General features: G+C 33.8%; 1 protein-coding gene across 11 annotated transcripts in view; it reads left to right on the forward strand.

Moving 5' to 3' along the window:
* Positions 1–1,368: 1,368 nt before the first annotated feature.
* The window catches only part of CRF-DH (corticotropin-releasing factor-like diuretic hormone), a 47,561-nt gene continuing 30,624 nt past the window's right edge, over positions 1,369–18,305 (forward strand). The window contains 1 exon segment of one of the 11 annotated variants that reach the window (NM_001173409.2): positions 1,369–1,587. Coding sequence is in view for 3 of the 11 variants with exons in the window: in XM_012692257.3 (XP_012547711.1) it covers positions 15,694–15,715 (22 nt within the window). In the remaining 8 variants the exon portion in view is untranslated. 11 annotated transcript variants of the gene reach the window in all.

An 18,305-nucleotide genomic window follows, 5' to 3' on the forward strand; every position in this document is an offset into this window, starting at 1 on the left:
CACACATTTCAGCAGAAAGCGCTTCGTAGGAGCTTTGTCCGTGAAAGACATTATCATAGAAATGGTCTCGTTCTATCCACGTCTAATACTCTGGGGATCTACAGTCGATTAGTTCGTATCTGCACGAGTTTTACTATGACAGTTTCCGCATTACCCTTGAACCATAAGCACTCTATAAATCCTATTTAGAAAGTAAAAAGAAGTAGAAGATTTAAACTTTCTCACTCTGAATCTTAGATCAGTTTTCTTTAAAACTATAAATATTGACGTTCAGAATTTTAGGCAGAGTGCTTATATAATTATTATTATTATATTACTAGCCGTACTCGCCCGGTTCGCTGGGCATTTAAAATTAACGTTATTACTTATTGTCATTATTATTAGGGAGTCCAACACTCATATAAATATTAGCCTATACATTAAGTATACCTATGTATTTTCTACATGGATACCAAGTTTCAAGTCAATCGGATGCATGGTTCAGTAGTTATAACGGAACATCCATAACATCAAAACCACTGTAGATTTATATATTAGTATAGATTAAATACATTATCAAATTAATCTATTATAAATAAATTTTAACCAATAAAATAAAATAACAGTGTCGTCTCAAACGTATACTGTTAGAGTGCAGTGCTACTTGATTAGATATGACCTATCGTTGTCCTGTAAACATTTTATCACGTAGAAGCTGCCTGCAGTACCATCTACTGGGTTTAATTATAAATATAAAGTGTCTAAGAATGCACTCAAACACAAACAAAAAAATCAAAATCGGCCCAGCCGTTTATATGACAAAAAACACACAGAAGATACGCGCATTTATATTTACCGATATTGTTACAGTTTCAACGTAAAAGTTGTCAAATTGTAGGCCATTCATAGTTATATATATATAGTTATATATATATATATATATATATAGTTATATATATATGTACTTCTAAATCATATTTGCACAATGTTCTAATCAAACTCGTAAAAGTTTCCAAAAATACCAATGCAGTTCCAGAATATTTTTTAAATAATCATCTTTCACAAATATGAACATAATTGAAGCCTATTAGTAAAGTGCCTGAATGGATTTATTATTTACCACAATTAATTTAAGAGCATTAAAAACGAAACCGGTGGTAAAAATTGCAATTAAAAAAATATAAGCCTTTAAAAATAATTGCTACACCATGTATCAAAGCTGGCTGAAAAAAGAAAGAGTAATTATTAGAGGAACATCCACTTGATTGGAAACAAATGACGATGATGTTTTTGACGGGAGTCATTCAAAATGTGACATGAATGGTAGTGGCGCATGCGCGTCAACTCCGCTTTCAGAGAGATATAAGCACAGCGCCCGATCCCTTCACCACACACAACTTAGGCGCACCCAAACGATCTAACAACAGAACTCACCGATAAAACACATAAAATACTCATCACTATCGGAATTACGTATTCTGTTTTAAAGGTTGCAGTGAGTTGAAAACGAGTTCTTGCGAGTGTTTCAATAATAAAAAGGCGACTCCGCGAACTTTTGACTACTTCCAAAGTTTCAGCAACGCATTAAAAACTCCGCTACACTTGAACGTGAGTAGTATAATTATGTATTTTTTATTTTGTTTTAAATTTGAAATTTATTTGAAATTTTATGATCTTGGTGATAAATAGTATACTTACAATAAGTGCCCTACCGAATTCAAAAATTAAGGACAAAATTCTCAATTCAAGGTATACGTTTTGTTAAATATGGGCATTTCTCGCAAATGAAATATCTTATTTATTTATTATTAAAGGAACTTCGATTAAGATCAAAGGAAATTATAACTTTAACGGCTCCAAGTTGGAATTATCTCCTGTGCTACCGTTTTTTGAAATGCATACGAAATCAGTACTATATGCCATACAGATCTCCAGTACTAAATAACTTTCACAAAGATATCTACATATATAATATGGGATATAACGTGGACCCCGTTTTATTGTGGTCAGGTTGGCTGAAAAATCGGCCGAAAACTTGAATAACGATAAAATAAAGCTTTCAATAGCGATTAGCAGACCAATAGACCAACCATATCGACTAATTTTCCTAAAATCCAAACGGTTTTCGATTTTTTCCAAATCAGCCACATCCAAGTTGTCACGGCCTAAAGAATAAGACGCCTGATGTATTCGTATCAAGTGATGGGACTATGCCAGTGTTCAATTCCGGAGGGCAGAGATCAATTTTTCTAGAGAAACACATACTTAACAGGCGTTTATAAATATCGTGCAAAATTTTTACGTTTTTTTTTTTTTTTTTTTTTTTTATTGCCCTTGTAGGCAGACGAGCATACGGCCCACCTGATGGTGAGTGGTTACCGTCGCCCATGGACTTCAGCAATGCCAGGGGCAGAGCCAAGCCGCTGCCTACTGCTTAATACTCTCCACAAGCCTCGTTTGAAGAAGGACATGTCATAGCGCTCAGGAAACACCGTGGAGGGGAGCTCATTCCATAGCCGGATGGTACGTGGCAAAAAAGATCTCTGGAAACGCACTGTGGATGACCGCAGAGGCTCCAGGTAGTATGGATGAACTCTACTCCGGTGGCGGGCGGTGCGATGGTAAAAACGAGATGCCGGTATCATCTCGAACAATTCCTCAGAGCACTCCCCATGGAACATACGGTACAAAATACAGAGGGAACCGAAGTCCCTCCGCAGACCCAGAGGCTCCAAACGATCCGTGAGAATGGGATTATCGACAATCCGAACGGCCCTCCTCTGTATGGAGTCAAATGGAAGAAGCTGGTATTTGGGAGCCCCGGCCCAGAGATGGGAGCAGTACTCCACGCGAGGCCGGACTTGTGCTTTATAAAGCAAAAGCCTTTGTCCAGGCGTGAAGTACCGCTTCGCTCTGTTGAGGACTCCCAGCATTTTGGACGCCAACTTGGCTTTGCCTTCCAAATGACTCCGAAACTGGACATCGCTCGAAATGTCGACCCCAAGTATCCCAATACTCTCGGAAGGTTGCAGGGATACTCCTTGGAATTGCGGCGCCATGACAAAGGGGTCCTTCTTCGCAGTGAACGCGCAAACTTGTGTCTTTATCGGGTTGAATTGAACCAAGTTCAATTCACCCCATTCGGAGACTCGCCCCAGAGAGTTCTCCACTTCAGACACAAGTTTTGATCGTCTCTCTTGCACCGCGCTCCGAGAGAGACTCTGATGGCCGATATATCGCGCATCCCCCGTGCTGTCATCTGCATCTGATACGTTTTTCGTAATCCTTCGTTGTGGGGCTAATTGCAAATCCGCATGGATAGGTACCGCCGTCCTGCGATTTTTATCGGAAAGCATTCATTTCACATCAGGTAAATCGTGAGTTCTTTCATTATATCAGCAATAAAAAAGTTGGTATGGAAGAGAGAGTCACCACTCCGAGAATATCGAAATCTATCTTGTCACTGGTCTGTATTATATTAATCTTATAATATTAACTCTTCAAATGGCATAGAATGCATCGTGGTAGTTTTAGGCAAGATACAGTGCTATAATACGCCCTCCCACTACTAAAGATTTAATTAATATATAACCAATTACCAAAATATATACTTTAAATAGCACTTATAAAAATTCAGATTTTTCAATATCCTTTCAATTAAATTTCAACGAATTCACTTCGATTATAGAATCTTATATTGTTGTATTATTGATTACTTCGTAGTTATTATAAATATTTATTCTAATTACAATAGCATATCTCTATCCATTATCTTCATTGTTAGGAGCACAGAAATTCTCATTCAGTCACAGGAAGAATAGCGTTGCCGTGTCGTAATCAGGCCCGGATTTTCCTACGAAAGGCTTTTTAAACAATAAATTCGGCTTTACATAAATTATTTCCAATAATAACTTCGAAATGTAATAACAAAAAAAAATTACGCGTACTTCGTATATAAATTACTTTCGGATGAATGTCACGAAATATTTTACAAAATTTTAAAATAGCTTTCCTTGTTACGTTCGTAATAAAAACATTTGGTGAAAGGTTGCGGCCTGAATAGTTAGTTGTGTCGGTCTTTTTTGATAATTATTCTTGGATATAGTTTTTCAAAGTTTTTTAATATTTGTTGTTATTAATTTTGGATAAGAATAATTTTTCCGATCACACGTTATTCAAAGTAACTGACTGACCTCGTTGCTCGTTGCCAAATTACCCTGTGTTTTTCAGTGTGAATGTTGCACCCAAAAGTCTGTTGTACAAGAGCATTGAATTATTTAGCTTAGTTTGGATCTTGTGCTCTCGGTTCGCTTGTTATTCATATCACTGTAACGATTTCCAAAATTAACGTGTGCACCACTGTCAAATTAGAAATATAGTTACATTTTTTCAAAGATTTTGGATGCCTAACACCGGCAAATGTAGGTAAGTAGTGTTGTAATGAACTTCAGCTTAAACATCGATTTAGCATCAGATTATGAAGGATCGACGGAACGTAATCGTTATAATTGAGTCCATATTTAAGACTCTTCCGGACGGACATATAGTTTTTACGAGTATTATAAAAATCGAAAACATAAGGTCAATACAGTTTAAATTACATGTCACGTCACTAATAAGAAAGTAATGAATTGCCTGTTTGCAAGTCAAACTGATTTTTTTAACACCATAATAATATTTTATTCATCTGTCAAATGTAATTAAGTAACTCAACAGAAACTTCAAAAAGAAAGAAAAACTTAAATGAGTTTGTTTACGTGAAGGGTTTGCAGCGTGATCAAAATGAATCTGATCTTTGAAACTATAGTTCAGTGACTAAATTAATACTCTAGAATTAAATACGTAATTAGACACTGTGGTGCATAAATACAGGATACAGGAAAGGGATCAAAGGATTCGTTATAAAATCAGGAGATCAGATAATCCATTTAAGAACCTTATCCGATTACAAATTAAAATATTTGCATTTCGTACTGGAATGTACTGAACGTACATTACATAGCTTTATCTACGTTTTGAAATTATTTCATTATGTTTGCCAGTATTCCAAAATTCATGTACAAAATTCAAAATTACATCCGGACCTCTTTGTTGGATCTTTATAGAGATGATATTATGCAAACGTTTTATTATTAATTTAAAATTATTTTAATTGAATACGAATAGTTTTAAACTAGAAAAAATAAAAATATCATGACATAACAATGATCTTAAATTACTTATGGTGATATATTTAAGACGGAAAATACGTTGAAATAAATAGTCATAAGAATTATATTAACAATGTAAATGTTTTATAGTAACGAAACTGAAGAAGTTGGTCAAACTTCAGAAATGTAGTGCGTCGAAACAATCGTTCGCGAAGTGGGACTTCTTCAAACAATAGCTGGACTACAGCCAGATTTGAATAATTACTGCGCGAATCCTTGTCCTCCCCTATTTGTTATCAGTTAGTATTCAAAGGCTGTAAAGTTGGTTATCTATATTACAATCTAATAGACAAAACAGAACTATAATGGAGATGTAATCCTCAACAAGAGATTGTCTGGCCAACCAGTTTTAATTAAGAAAAGGTGTTTTTGTTTACGGAGTCTTTGTATCGCGCTGACCGAAAAGCCGCTGCGATTAGGGCTTCGTAACAAGTTATGTAATACGAAAATGAAAAATTCTCATTAATTTATTTCAAACTAAATTTACTTTTTTGCTTGATGAATGTCAGTTAGAATCAAAAACAGTATTGAGAAAAACGCATGGCAACTGAACGGGTTGATTTTAATATTCATATACATATTTTTACTAGCTTTTATGGATCTTGATGTTGGTGTTTTTACTTAGGTCAATTCTAGCTAGTAATAAACGTTAGTTTGACAATATTCTAACGCAAAAAAACAATTTGAAATTATTTAAATGAGTCGTAAAATCAGTTTTAATTATGTTCCTAGTAAATTACTATTGAATAGTTTAACATTACTGCTACATTACAGGAATTTATAGCTTTCAATAATCTACATTATCTGTTATCTACAAATCATTATATTCTTCAGATAATGCATATAAAAACTTGGAATTTTCGAAGAGCCTCAAAGACTTTTCTTAGAATACTAACTTTTCACGATCAGTAATGATAAAATTCAATAATAAAATTTTCAAAACATCCAAACGTAAACATTAAATCAATCTCTGGATTATTATCGAATATTAAAATCACGATTCATGTATATTTTATTAATATTTCAGTTATCGAGCGGATGTTTGTTCGTTACAACAAAACTTTTCAACTTTCACGACTCCCATTAGATTTGTATTACCGAGTGAAACCTGGTTAACCTAACCACAGTTCCGAGTTTTAGAAGCACCCACTTTTTAAATACTTTTCAGGAACTGTGTCAATTTCGTTATTTCGGTTCGAGGTTCGTATGTATATTCATGACAAGTTTTTCATTTAGCAAATTTGAAAGTGAAATATTTGATCCATTGAAAAGTCAGTCGCTATGAGGCCATTTCAGTGTACTGAAGTTTCATTAATTTTAAAATTGTACAAAACTGAAAATAATAAGGTATTTTTATTTGCCTGATAAGAAATAAATTTTATTTGCGGTTCCAGTCGACTGTAGTGTTTGTTGTAAGCAGACGTAATGAATTAGGTACTACTGTCGCCAATTCAGGTTTCTGATTTACTTTAGAAGACTTGATGCGTGAAGTCAAAGAAATTTAATATTATTAAATTAATTTTCATTCATTTCTTCGTTCGTTTTAAGCTTCTCGATGTCAAAATACAATCTGAAGATTAAGATAGATCTTATATATATATAAAACTCTCGTGTCACGATGTTAGTTACCATACTGCTTTGAAACGGTTTGACCGATTTTTATGAAATTTTATATGCATGTTTAGTAGGTCTGAGAATCGGCACTATCTATTTTTCATACCCCTAAGTGATAAGTGTTGTCCACCCCTAACATTTATTTTTTATTTTTGGACTTTTTTTTTGTTATATGGCGGGTAACCATCATACAACGAAAGATAATCGACCGATGCCTGAATCTCGCTTACGACATTTTCAAGATAAAGCGTTTATATACAAGTTCCGAACAACAACATTCGGACCGTCGGTCTACCGAGCAATATCACCCGCTCGGTGGAAGATCTTCCCTTTGTCGTTAAGCTTCCCCAAACTGGTGACCCCGACGTGATTTGAACACGCAACCTTCTGATCTGGAGTCAGCTTAAGTTAGTTAAGGAGTTAGTTAAGCTTCCCCAAAGTTATAATGAGGCATTATGTGGTTGAATGAAGTTTTGTTATTTTTATATTCCCTCATCGTTGACAGCGCTACATGCCTCTTCACTCATTTACCACATCCTTACACACTTACAATAAGTTAGTTTTTTTTTCTACACTAGATATTCCCTAGAAATCTTATATAGCTGACCTCCTATCTAGTATTTCCTATAAAATTTTCATCGTAGCCGTGGCCCGTTAGTATCTGGCGTTTCTCATGCGTTTCTCGTTTGAAAATAAACAGGTGCCGACCGTTTTTTTTACATTGTTTTATTTTTCTTGTAGTCGATCCCAGTCGGTCGAAATGCAGAATCAATCGATAGAGGTCGCATCGTAAAAGTGATTTCCAACCTTAAAACATGAGACCAAAGTTTTAATTGTTTGAAAAAAGATTTTCCAATCCATCTAATCGAAATGCGTTCGCAAAAGGACGATTATACCAGTGAGGGCATACAATACGCCTGGTCACCAGCAAGAATAGTGTAAAAGGATTACTGGAACCCAGAGACACGTCATGTTTCAACATTCAATATCGTTTTCCGACATGAGAAATTAGATCTGAGATACATTGGAATTGTTGTTATCCTAAATTTTGTTCTGACTCCGATTCTTTCACAACATTAATTAATAGGGAGGTGTTAACAATCCTGGCTTACAAAATTTAATACACAAAATTAAGCAGAGGCTGTAATTATAAATAAAATATTACCACAAGTTAAGCGATGAATATTCACAGTTAATGTTAATGGCGTTTTAAAAGAGTTTTAATAGCAATAGCAAGTGTTGTTCTTGAAAATTTGCCGCAAATTGAGAAGAATATGTAACAAAATTGTAACTAAATTAAGGATAAATCGTTATTGAGAGTCGATCTTAAATTCGATTCTCGAAAAAGTATATTTCTGAATGCGTTTCCGATTTTCATATACTGGTGTAAATAAAATAGCAACGTAAATGAAATTCGCTCGTAAAGAGAGCGCGATGCATAAACGCAGCTGTTGCGTCTCGATATAACGTACATAAATCTGTCATCACTGCCTCTTATATTCCTGTTCATTCATGATACATATTAAAAAGAATTTGACATTCGTACAGGAACTATTATAGTTACTAGTAGACCCACAGTAGTCGAAATCCGACTATAATTAATTGAAATTGTAAATTTGTACACTATTATGATTCTATTTTCAAATACTTATTATACTTCTATAATCACAAATTTCGCCAAGACCACACTATAGAAACATATTAATAAAGACAAACAATATTTAATCTATTCTCAATTTGATCACAGACGTCAAGAACAAAAATTTGACAATAAATAAATAGTATACATGCGTATGTGCGTCAAATATATGGTAGTGTGTGTAATGTTTTTATTTTTATTGAATGTATTTTTTAGACTTAATTTAGACTTAATTCTGCCCTCCTTCTCTATATTCTCTATAAGTGTGGGAAATTTCATACTCCTCTGTCCGCGCAATTTTCGTAAAAAGAGATACAAAGTTTTTCCTTCACGTATTAATATATAGATTATTCATACCTCAAAAATAATGACGATAAAAAGAAACTTAATGAATGATTGCATGTATTAATGAACATTGCTTGAATTGTAGTAGGTTGCACATATTAATTACGATATAACTTAGAATAAACGTTATGCAAAAAGACAAATTCTTTGTGTAAAATCATAAGAAAATTAAGATTATTGTCAAAAGTTTAATGTGTAACAAATAGTGATACAAGAGGAAAGTAAATAATAACGGTTTAAATACATAACAATCATAGGAACTTTACTTAGATAATCTAACATTGTATTTTCCTTGAATAATTCTGGTGAATGAATGATCGAGAAAACTTAATTTCCTTGAGGTGGCGAACACATTAATTTTACGGCATATTTTGTTCCTCCGTGAATTTATTATGTTAATTAAAGCCAATTTTTTTTTACTGTCAACGAATTTTAAAAATAGAAAGATAATATTACTTTCATCAGTCGTCAGTTTGCGTTTTTATCGGGGGTGTTTGCCCGCAGGGACGTCTTGGATGAGTAAAATTACCTGAACGAAGTTAAGTACCGGTTCGCAATTATCTCAAATGCAATCTGTCTCATACACGAAAACGGGAAGAAATTAATTGAAATTGGAAACTCTGAGTTACACAGGTGTTGAGAGAGCTCGCACAGTTGGCGAATTGTAAAACAAAAGCCAAACTAAACCTAATGAAAAACTTTCTTAATTTCCTCTTCAAGGAGTTAGTTCAAGAGTAATAGAAGTTATTTTATGTTATCTATAATAAGCTTTAAAATCTCCTTTACAAATTAAAATGAGGATTTGTATTTCGACAAATAATAAAGGTTCTTTTCTAAAAATGGTAGTAGCACGATGGAGGCTTTTAATAACGAATTAATTTCATTGAATGAATCGGTACCCTTCCGTTTATTTACGCCTTTTTCACACGCCTTTTTTGTTTCTCGGTGTTCGTTTCTATTGTCTAAAATAAAGCAGAATCTAATTATCTATTTTATGAGACAATTTTTTGTCTTGTCTTGTATTTTAACCATCTTAAGCTGTATTTTATTCATGTTTTATAATGTTGTTTATTTTCTTGTGATCATCAAATGATTGTTTTATATTAGGTTGTTTTATACCAAACGTGGAATAAATGTAAGATCAATGTGAATGCCAATAGTTTAAAGCCACGTCTGTTTTGATTTATAGCTGTTTACTCAATAACAATGAATCACTTCTCTCGATCCATTCTAGTTTTCGAATGGCATTCCCTAATCGAATTTTCATTCATAAAATCCTAAACTAAACATATATGATGAGTATGAAACGCTCATCATTCTTAGTTTTATATACCTCACGACCCACCCGGTTTTAACCGGTTACCGGAGCCTATAGACATCTACAACGTAAATGTCGCCAGTCACCTCAAGACCAAGTCTTAGGACTGGTTGGACTTAGGTTGAGAAAGTTTTTACAGTACAACGATTGCACACCCTTAAAACCGAAACGCATTACTACTTCTCGGCAAAAATAGGCAGAGTGTTGGTACCTACGCGTGCGGACTCACAAGACGTCCTGCCACCAGTAATTACGGAAATTATATAATAATTTTGCGAGTTTGATTTTTATTACACCAGATTATTATTTCACTGCGGAACTCAATCGTGAACATTTCTTAAGTATGTATATCAGTAATAATATTGGTACTTTCATGCGATATTAGAACACCGATGTATCGCTTGATACGACTGCACCGGGCGTTTTATCCGTTAGGCCACGACAACTTCAAAATAAACTTGATCGTAAAAGTTTAATTAAATAAATCGCAACATCGCCATGTTGTAGCGATCTTACTTAGAAAACATATGCTTGATTAATGACGACACACAATACCTTTAACTACAGCTAGATGCGTCTTATGTTGAAACCAAAAGAGCTGAGAGGGAAAAGTATTTTCATTAAAAGTTACATTTTAATTCGTTAAGATCAAACGAAAACGAAAAAGTTTGAATGCTGACCCAGCATAGAGTTGCTTTGTGAATATTTCTTTCAAATACCTTATGAATATTGGATTAAACAAGAGATTTTAATTTGTCCGGCCATTACATTTCTAACAATAAATGACTCGCAATTGACACAAGGAAGGTAGGTGGATCTGTTCTGGGCATTTGTGAGCGTACTTTATTTTGGCACGGCCCAACAAATGTTTTGAACAGTTTATAACAACAATACTTTAAATTATTGTAATGATGAATTTCTTTGCATTCTTAATCGACTTAAAAAAGGATGTTATCTTGTTGAACTGTATTTTTAGGTGTGTCGTTACCTCAGAACTATTTTCTGGGTTTTCCGATTTTAATGATTCTTTTTTTATAATTTCTGTTTTTTTGAAAGCTACCGCGTTCATGTGATCCTATTTTATCAAGATCTGACCAGTAGTTTTTGAGTTATCCTTAATATTTCATTTTTAACTTACTTCTCATTTTATTTTGAACAAGCCGTATTTATTTTTTGTTAAAATTTTCTATTATTAAACGATAGGAATCATCGTTAGTTTATCCACATAACTTCATGTATATGTATTAAAATGATATATAACCTTAAATGTTAAATTTTTTGCATTAATAGATCCGAAAGGGTGGAAAAAGAAATTGTATTGTATAAAGAGATTGTGCAGAGAATCCTGTATTTTTATTACTATACAGCGTAAAAAAAAACAAATATTAGCAAAGCAAAAACACTCGCATGTTATTAGAAGTTTTATAACCAACTTTTCATATAATGTCATCATCATTCAAATTAACTAAATGGAAAATGCTTCTTTAAACGAGTTACATAATGTTATAAGTGACGGTAAAAAAATGTTGAGACAAAAATTTACAAAAAAAAAGGTTTTCGATTTTAAATAACAAAACATTGTAAGTAGGCACGTTGAAAATAATCGTGTTTATTCTATCGGAGTTGTAAGCATCTGAGAAAACATTTCTTGTAAAATAGATGCTTACTTTGCGACCATCCAATTTGCCTAAAATCTACTTACTCGTTCATCGTTTTGGCGCGTGTCCATAGTTCGGTTTCAGTTTGTTAGCACAATTTCCGTTTCCAGTAGTCTTTATACAACTAGATATTGCACGCTAGACATTTGTAAATGGCTGAGAATTTCCCAAAGCGCTAGTTCCGCTTTGCCACTTGTTGAATTTAATGTTTACTGCTAACGAACGCGAAACACAATCTAGGTCACCGTTTGTCCGAATGTATCCGAAGATTAAATCTGTTGGTATTTCTATACGTACTTTGAATAAAGGTAATGAATAGACATTTGTATTTAAACGAAAACGTCATCATAACTACCTACGGATTATTGATTTATTTGAAAAGCAATGTCCTATAACATCCAGTTGAGCGCCTTGTGGTGCAGGGCATGATAGAGGGTACAAGACCGCGCGGCAGATCACCGTTACGATGGACCGACCAAATAAAGGCAGCTCTAAACGGTCCCGTTAACGAGTGCACAAGAAGGGCCGCGGTACGCGAGGAATGGCGACGTCTGGTGAAGCGCACCACCAACCGAAGTGATGACCACGACCACTCTGCCAAGAGTGCATACGACTGAGAAGAAGATAACATTCATAAGTAAATATCTGTCTCAATAGTTGCTGGTCACAATTTTTATTTCAAACGTTTCAGGAAAACGGCTTTGCTTAAATAACGGACATTCTATATCTATTAGAGCATTTGGCAAAACCGTCAGCCAATACCGTCATAAAAGTAACTTAAAATTGAATGAAAGGAGTTTATTCTGATAGGAGTCGTTAGTCTCAACTTCGTTCGCATCGAAGTTGGCAAAGTGGACAAAGTGGTGTCGCTAAAATTAATTAATATGATGTGGTTGCATAAAAAGAAATCTAGTGACAGATACACATAACAACTGTAAATATGTTTATAAAAGTGTTGACTTTGTTTACAACAAATTAACAAGGAATCTGGGAGAAGGAGTTATGAAGACAATGGATAATTTTCATAAATACGTTTAGCTTTCTAATCACAAATTGAAAAGCGGTATAAAGTAGTGTGCGATACAGGTCATATTCGGAAATGCTATTTTGCAAATCACTTTAACAAAATCAAATCCAGAAGGCTTTGCAGGAGCTAATTAAGGAAGCACCTATACAAGATGGACTTAACTGACGACGTAAACTGTCGATTCTGTAGGGAAGGAGGTGGAAATTGTGTATCACATACTTTATAAATGAATCAAGTATGAACATCTAACCTAATGGTTACCCCAGCCAAGATATTTATAGTCTCTTATCGCTAATTACTATGGCAGAATTGGTTAGGAATACACTTTATAGGAATGATGCAAAATCCCAAAGTTTCAAGTATCAGCCAGTTGTTGGTAAAGCCCTAAAATCGAAAATATTTTAAGGATAAGAAAGTCCGTAGGCTATGTATAGACAACCTGCCTGTATCTGCTGCAAAGCAATCATGTGTTCCGGTTCGAAGGGTGGGCCAGTCGTTGTAGAATACAATTGAGGTTGCGATTTTGAAGTGGGCGACGACAACGATCTTCATTGGTTTCGTGACCATTTAACACCTTAGAAGATTCTGAGAAGAGATTTTAAGGGGTGTCAATAAGCGTGCCTTTGGGTAAAACCTATTTATTCATTATCTTATATATAGCCACTAAACTAAAATATTTGTTAAGCAAACGGAGAAGACAACATCTTAAGCGTCATACAAGTCAAGCGTAAGCTACAAAATTAATTTATACTGTTCTTTATTTATTAAACTTTGGAAACTATTATTGTAAGCGATGTCTACCCATTGTCAGTGCCCAGGGCCGTCAATAGTGGTCTTGTGTAAAATTGTGTGGGTAAAATTTGTGTGTAAAATCATTTATCATAATCATCAACCCACAGTTGTCCACTGCTAGACTTGGCCTATTCCAATTCCAATGCCTATTTACTTCAATAAGCCTAACTTTCGGCTCTCCTCATTCGTTTCCCGTTGTGAAATCATAACACGGTTATGGATAATTTAAAATAACATCATTTACTATGCGCCGTCTTTATTCTATTGTAAATAACACATAATACCTTTATCGTATACATTACCTAAGTTATATGATTTGAAAAAAATATCACTTCAGTAATATTCTAATAAGCTAACTTTTCAAGAAATCCATCCCGTAGAAAACTCCGGGAATACATAAAAATGTATTTAAAGAGAACCCAAATAGGAAGACAAAAAATTATATTTTGGTATTATACTTATACTTAATACATAATATTATAACATAATTATTATTAAAATGGAATCTTGATAATTCAAATTTCATTGGAAATGCTAAAAATTCTGAGTTAATGACTGAACAAGAATTTCGAGAAACAACGGATTTAATTGCTAAAATTTTATCTTCGCAAACGCGCAATTTCTAAGTATATTTGTCGAGTTTTAGAACTATTTAAATATATGTATAGTAAAATAAATTATTTTCTGTTAATTGAAAAAAATGCCGACATTTTATTAATTTATTTTTCTGTTATTTTAGTGTCAGTTAGTAGTTTCCAGTAGTACCAAGATAGCAAAATATAACAAACGTATCACAAGCATTAATTTTAGATTTTATTGCCATTATTTTCGGGAATTCCCGTAAGAGGTAATTATTGTTTAGTAATATCGACTGACTTGTACTTTTTTAAATTCGTATAGAGTTCAAATATGTATTATCAGAGAAAAACTAAAATGAATAATGAATTACTATTTTATAAGATTACCTACATTTAAAATTATCAACTATTTACTTTGAATGGAAGAAGAAATAACTCTTTGTAACATATTATTATACCTATACATTTTAGTGAAATACATTTACGTGGCGCGTTTTACAAAGGTCGTGATTCGTTTGCGTTATGGCAATTCCCTTTGTGCTTATGATATTATGAGCGTATCATCCTCTTTGCCGCATTTATAGCGTTCACATCGTATTATCTTAAATTGTAGACGAGGCGCCGGAGAATCGAGGGAGATAAGAAACATATACTCTGCTCTTGTATTTATGCAAATCTTTATTTACAATGAACTGATTTTTAAAGTTGAAAAGTGTTTTCTTTATTGAAATAATCAAAACACTACATATTTCGGATAGAGGAGAGATTCGGAAATGCTCCTTCCTTAAAATGCTATACTATTTATCTGGATAAATTGTCTTTTTCGTCTGTTCTTAACAGTTTGTTTTAAGAAAATTGTAGTCCTTCTCGGTTTACTCTGTATGAGAATGCCAAACTTTCTTTTTTGCCTTCTGTAACGCAGATAAAACTACAAAATAAAATGTTCAGGAAATGAAAAAAAAACTGATTATTTTCTAAAGCAGTGTAAAATTTAAAATATTAATTTTCGAAATATATTTTAGTGTTAATTAGTAATTGAAAATTACTGGAATTATTATAAAATAGGTTTAGGTAAGCCTCAAAACTACATGTATATGAAAAAACGTATTTGACAAAATATGCGACATGTGCCCTTTTCGAAATTGCATATTCAAATATACTCAATATTAAATAAAAAATATGTACTTTCTTTTTAATAGAAATTTAAAATAAAAATGAGTGTAGTATATACGAGTATCTATAACGAACAATTTTTTTTATTTAAACGAAGCCAGGTTTAAGCCTTTTACGTATAAAAATGAATTTTGTACGTGACAAACAGATAAACATCATAGCTCCACGAATCAAGACACATTATACAACAACGATTCGTATTTCATAACTAGAGTGCTGTTTATTACGTTTTGCTTTCGACTTTGTGAGTCAGTTATCAGTTGAACATATTCGCGTACGCCACTATCTCTGTCCGTTGTGTGCAGTGTCTCATTATGAACTACAAACGCTGAATAAGCCGGGAAACCCACGGCGCGGCGTATGCAAATTGTGTATGTATTTGGTAAGCGTTTTATGACTTTTTATCGTATGCTTTGGCTTATATTTAATTACTTACATTCATAATTATGAGAAAAAACGTATAGTGAAATTTGTGTGTGGTTTTAGATGAATATGGTTTAAAACAAAACCGTTAGCTTTTAAGTATTTCAACTTATATTTTTATTGGTTTTTAAACGGCCGTCAACATCACTTCTTAATCGATAAGTAATTATGTACTTGAAACAGGTTTTATACGCTTCATTATTAAGCGTGGGTTTGTTATTTACGTTCGATCGAAGAAAATCTGTTTTAACAGCTCGAAGCGTAAACTTATTTTGAAGATGTAAACGTGCAGCTTAATCACAGGTTACAGAGTACAATTTGTCAGTGAAATTGCCGAGGAGACATTACTTTACCCATTAATTTTTCCGACGACAGCCATTTCGAGTCGAGAACTTAAATGGCGTAAACATCATTCTTCAAAATACGCTTTGAAAGATCTCGAGAGAGTTAAGGGATTATCTTGTTTGTAATCGTTTAGTAAAGGTTTTAGGATTAGGAGTACATGATATTAAATACAATAATACGTTTAACTTGTTGGGTCGTGATCGTTTTAGCTTACAAATTTACTACGGGTATGACGTATTTTAGACATTCTAGATTGTAAAGTCAGTTTTTAAAATCGTAATGTTTTCATTGCGAACAATATGAGGCCGCAGTTCGTTTTAGGTTGGATAAACACACATCGCTTAGTATATCTGGTTTCGCGGCTATTATAACTTGGCTACAATGTTTCGGTTAAAGTAAACAAAATTTTGTGAACATAAACCGTTCACGTCAATTGGAAAAGCAGCGGAGCGAAGTTTTAGCTTAGAAACTTTAAATGCGGGCCTTCGTTGATTCTCACATTAATTGATTGGTACAAACTTTCGATTCATTCGAGATACGGTTACGAATTTTTACATTGTTGTTTCTATTTTGTGTTTCGGCTAAAAATCATCAATTATTGTAATACTCCTCATTCTACATAGAAAAATATAGTATTTACCTTGATACATTTTAAAACGCATATTTTTTTAAAATACGTATAAGATTTATTAGTATAAGCATAATTTAAAAAAAAGTTAACGCGGGACAAACATTTCTTTTCTTAAACAACGATAAAAATATCTCAGAAGGGTATAAAAATGTCAGGAACAGAACTCACTGCGTCTGAACATTTTAAGCGAATCCGTCATGTTGAAAAAAGACTAAGGTTTGTTTCGTCGCAAGGTTATATACGTCGGTTGCATGACAATAGTTTACGAGTATTGTTCCTATAAAACAAAAAGAGCGAAAGGGTATGTATGTTCATTGAAATGAAATCTTTAAAGCTCAAATAAACGTACTTCTGTCTATATAGTTCCATACCCCATGCTGTGTCGTAACTGTTGCTACGGATTTGTGCCAATTTACCAACTAGATTTATATCGTCCTTTGTATCATTTCATTGGGGGGGTTTTCTACAAAACATACTTCTTCAGTATGTTAAGAATAATTTGAAAAAGAAAATCTTAATTGTTTTATGTAATCACTAGCGACCCGCCCTCGCTTCGCTTCGGAAACATTAAAACACACATGATATAAAAAAATAATAAAAAAAGTAGCCTATGTTCATCAGGGACAATGTCGGCTTCTAATGGAAAAATAATTTTTCAAATCGGTCCAGTAGTTTCGGAGCCTATTCGAAACAAACAAACAAACAAATCTTTCGTCTTTATAATATTAGTATAGACTATTTCGTATAATCACTATTTCATTACTGGTGGTAGGACCTCTTGTGAGTCCGCACGGGTAGGTACCACCACCCTGCCTATTTCTGCCGTGAAGCAGTAATGCGTTTCGGTTTGAAGGGCGAGGCAGCCGTTGTAATTATACTGACACCTTAGAGGTTATATCTCAAGGTGGGTGGCGCATTTACGTTGTAGATCTCTAAGGGCTCCAGTAACTACTTAGCACCAGGTTGGCTGTGAGCTCGTCTACCCATTTAAGCAATAAAAAATATTAATTAAAAAATACACGTTCATGGTTTTAATCTCAATGTTTTTTTGTCCAAACAGAGATGTATTTCGTAAAGCTAACGCGCGAATTATACATACGAAAACGATGTGGTTCTAACAAACTTGCCGTTATCATTATCATATCTCTTGCTTTAATAATAATTTGCATCTTTTTATCTATCTTTTCGACGAGCGACAATAAAATTAACATATAAATGTAGCGTGTGACGCTAATACGCACCAACATATGTACGAGTATATGTCGAGTCAAGGGTTGTGTTGTACTTTTGTCGCTACACCCCTACCCACTAACTGTTAGCTGGGACGTTAAGCGCTCCAAAGTGCCGGCGGAAGCTCACTCATTTAAGAGAGTCCAATGATGTGTTTCCTTTATCAGTTTTTTTTTATTGCTTAGATGGGTGGACGAGCTCACAGCCCACCTGGTGTTAAGTGGTTACTGGAGCCCATAGACATCTACAACGTAAATGCGCCACGCACCTTGAGATATACGTTCTAAGGTCTCCGTATAGTTACAACGGCTGCCCCACCCTTCAAAACGAAACGCTTTACTGC

Source organism: Bombyx mori, chromosome 15 (genome assembly GCF_030269925.1).
Source record: "Bombyx mori chromosome 15, ASM3026992v2".
NCBI lineage: Eukaryota > Metazoa > Arthropoda > Insecta > Lepidoptera > Bombycidae > Bombyx > Bombyx mori.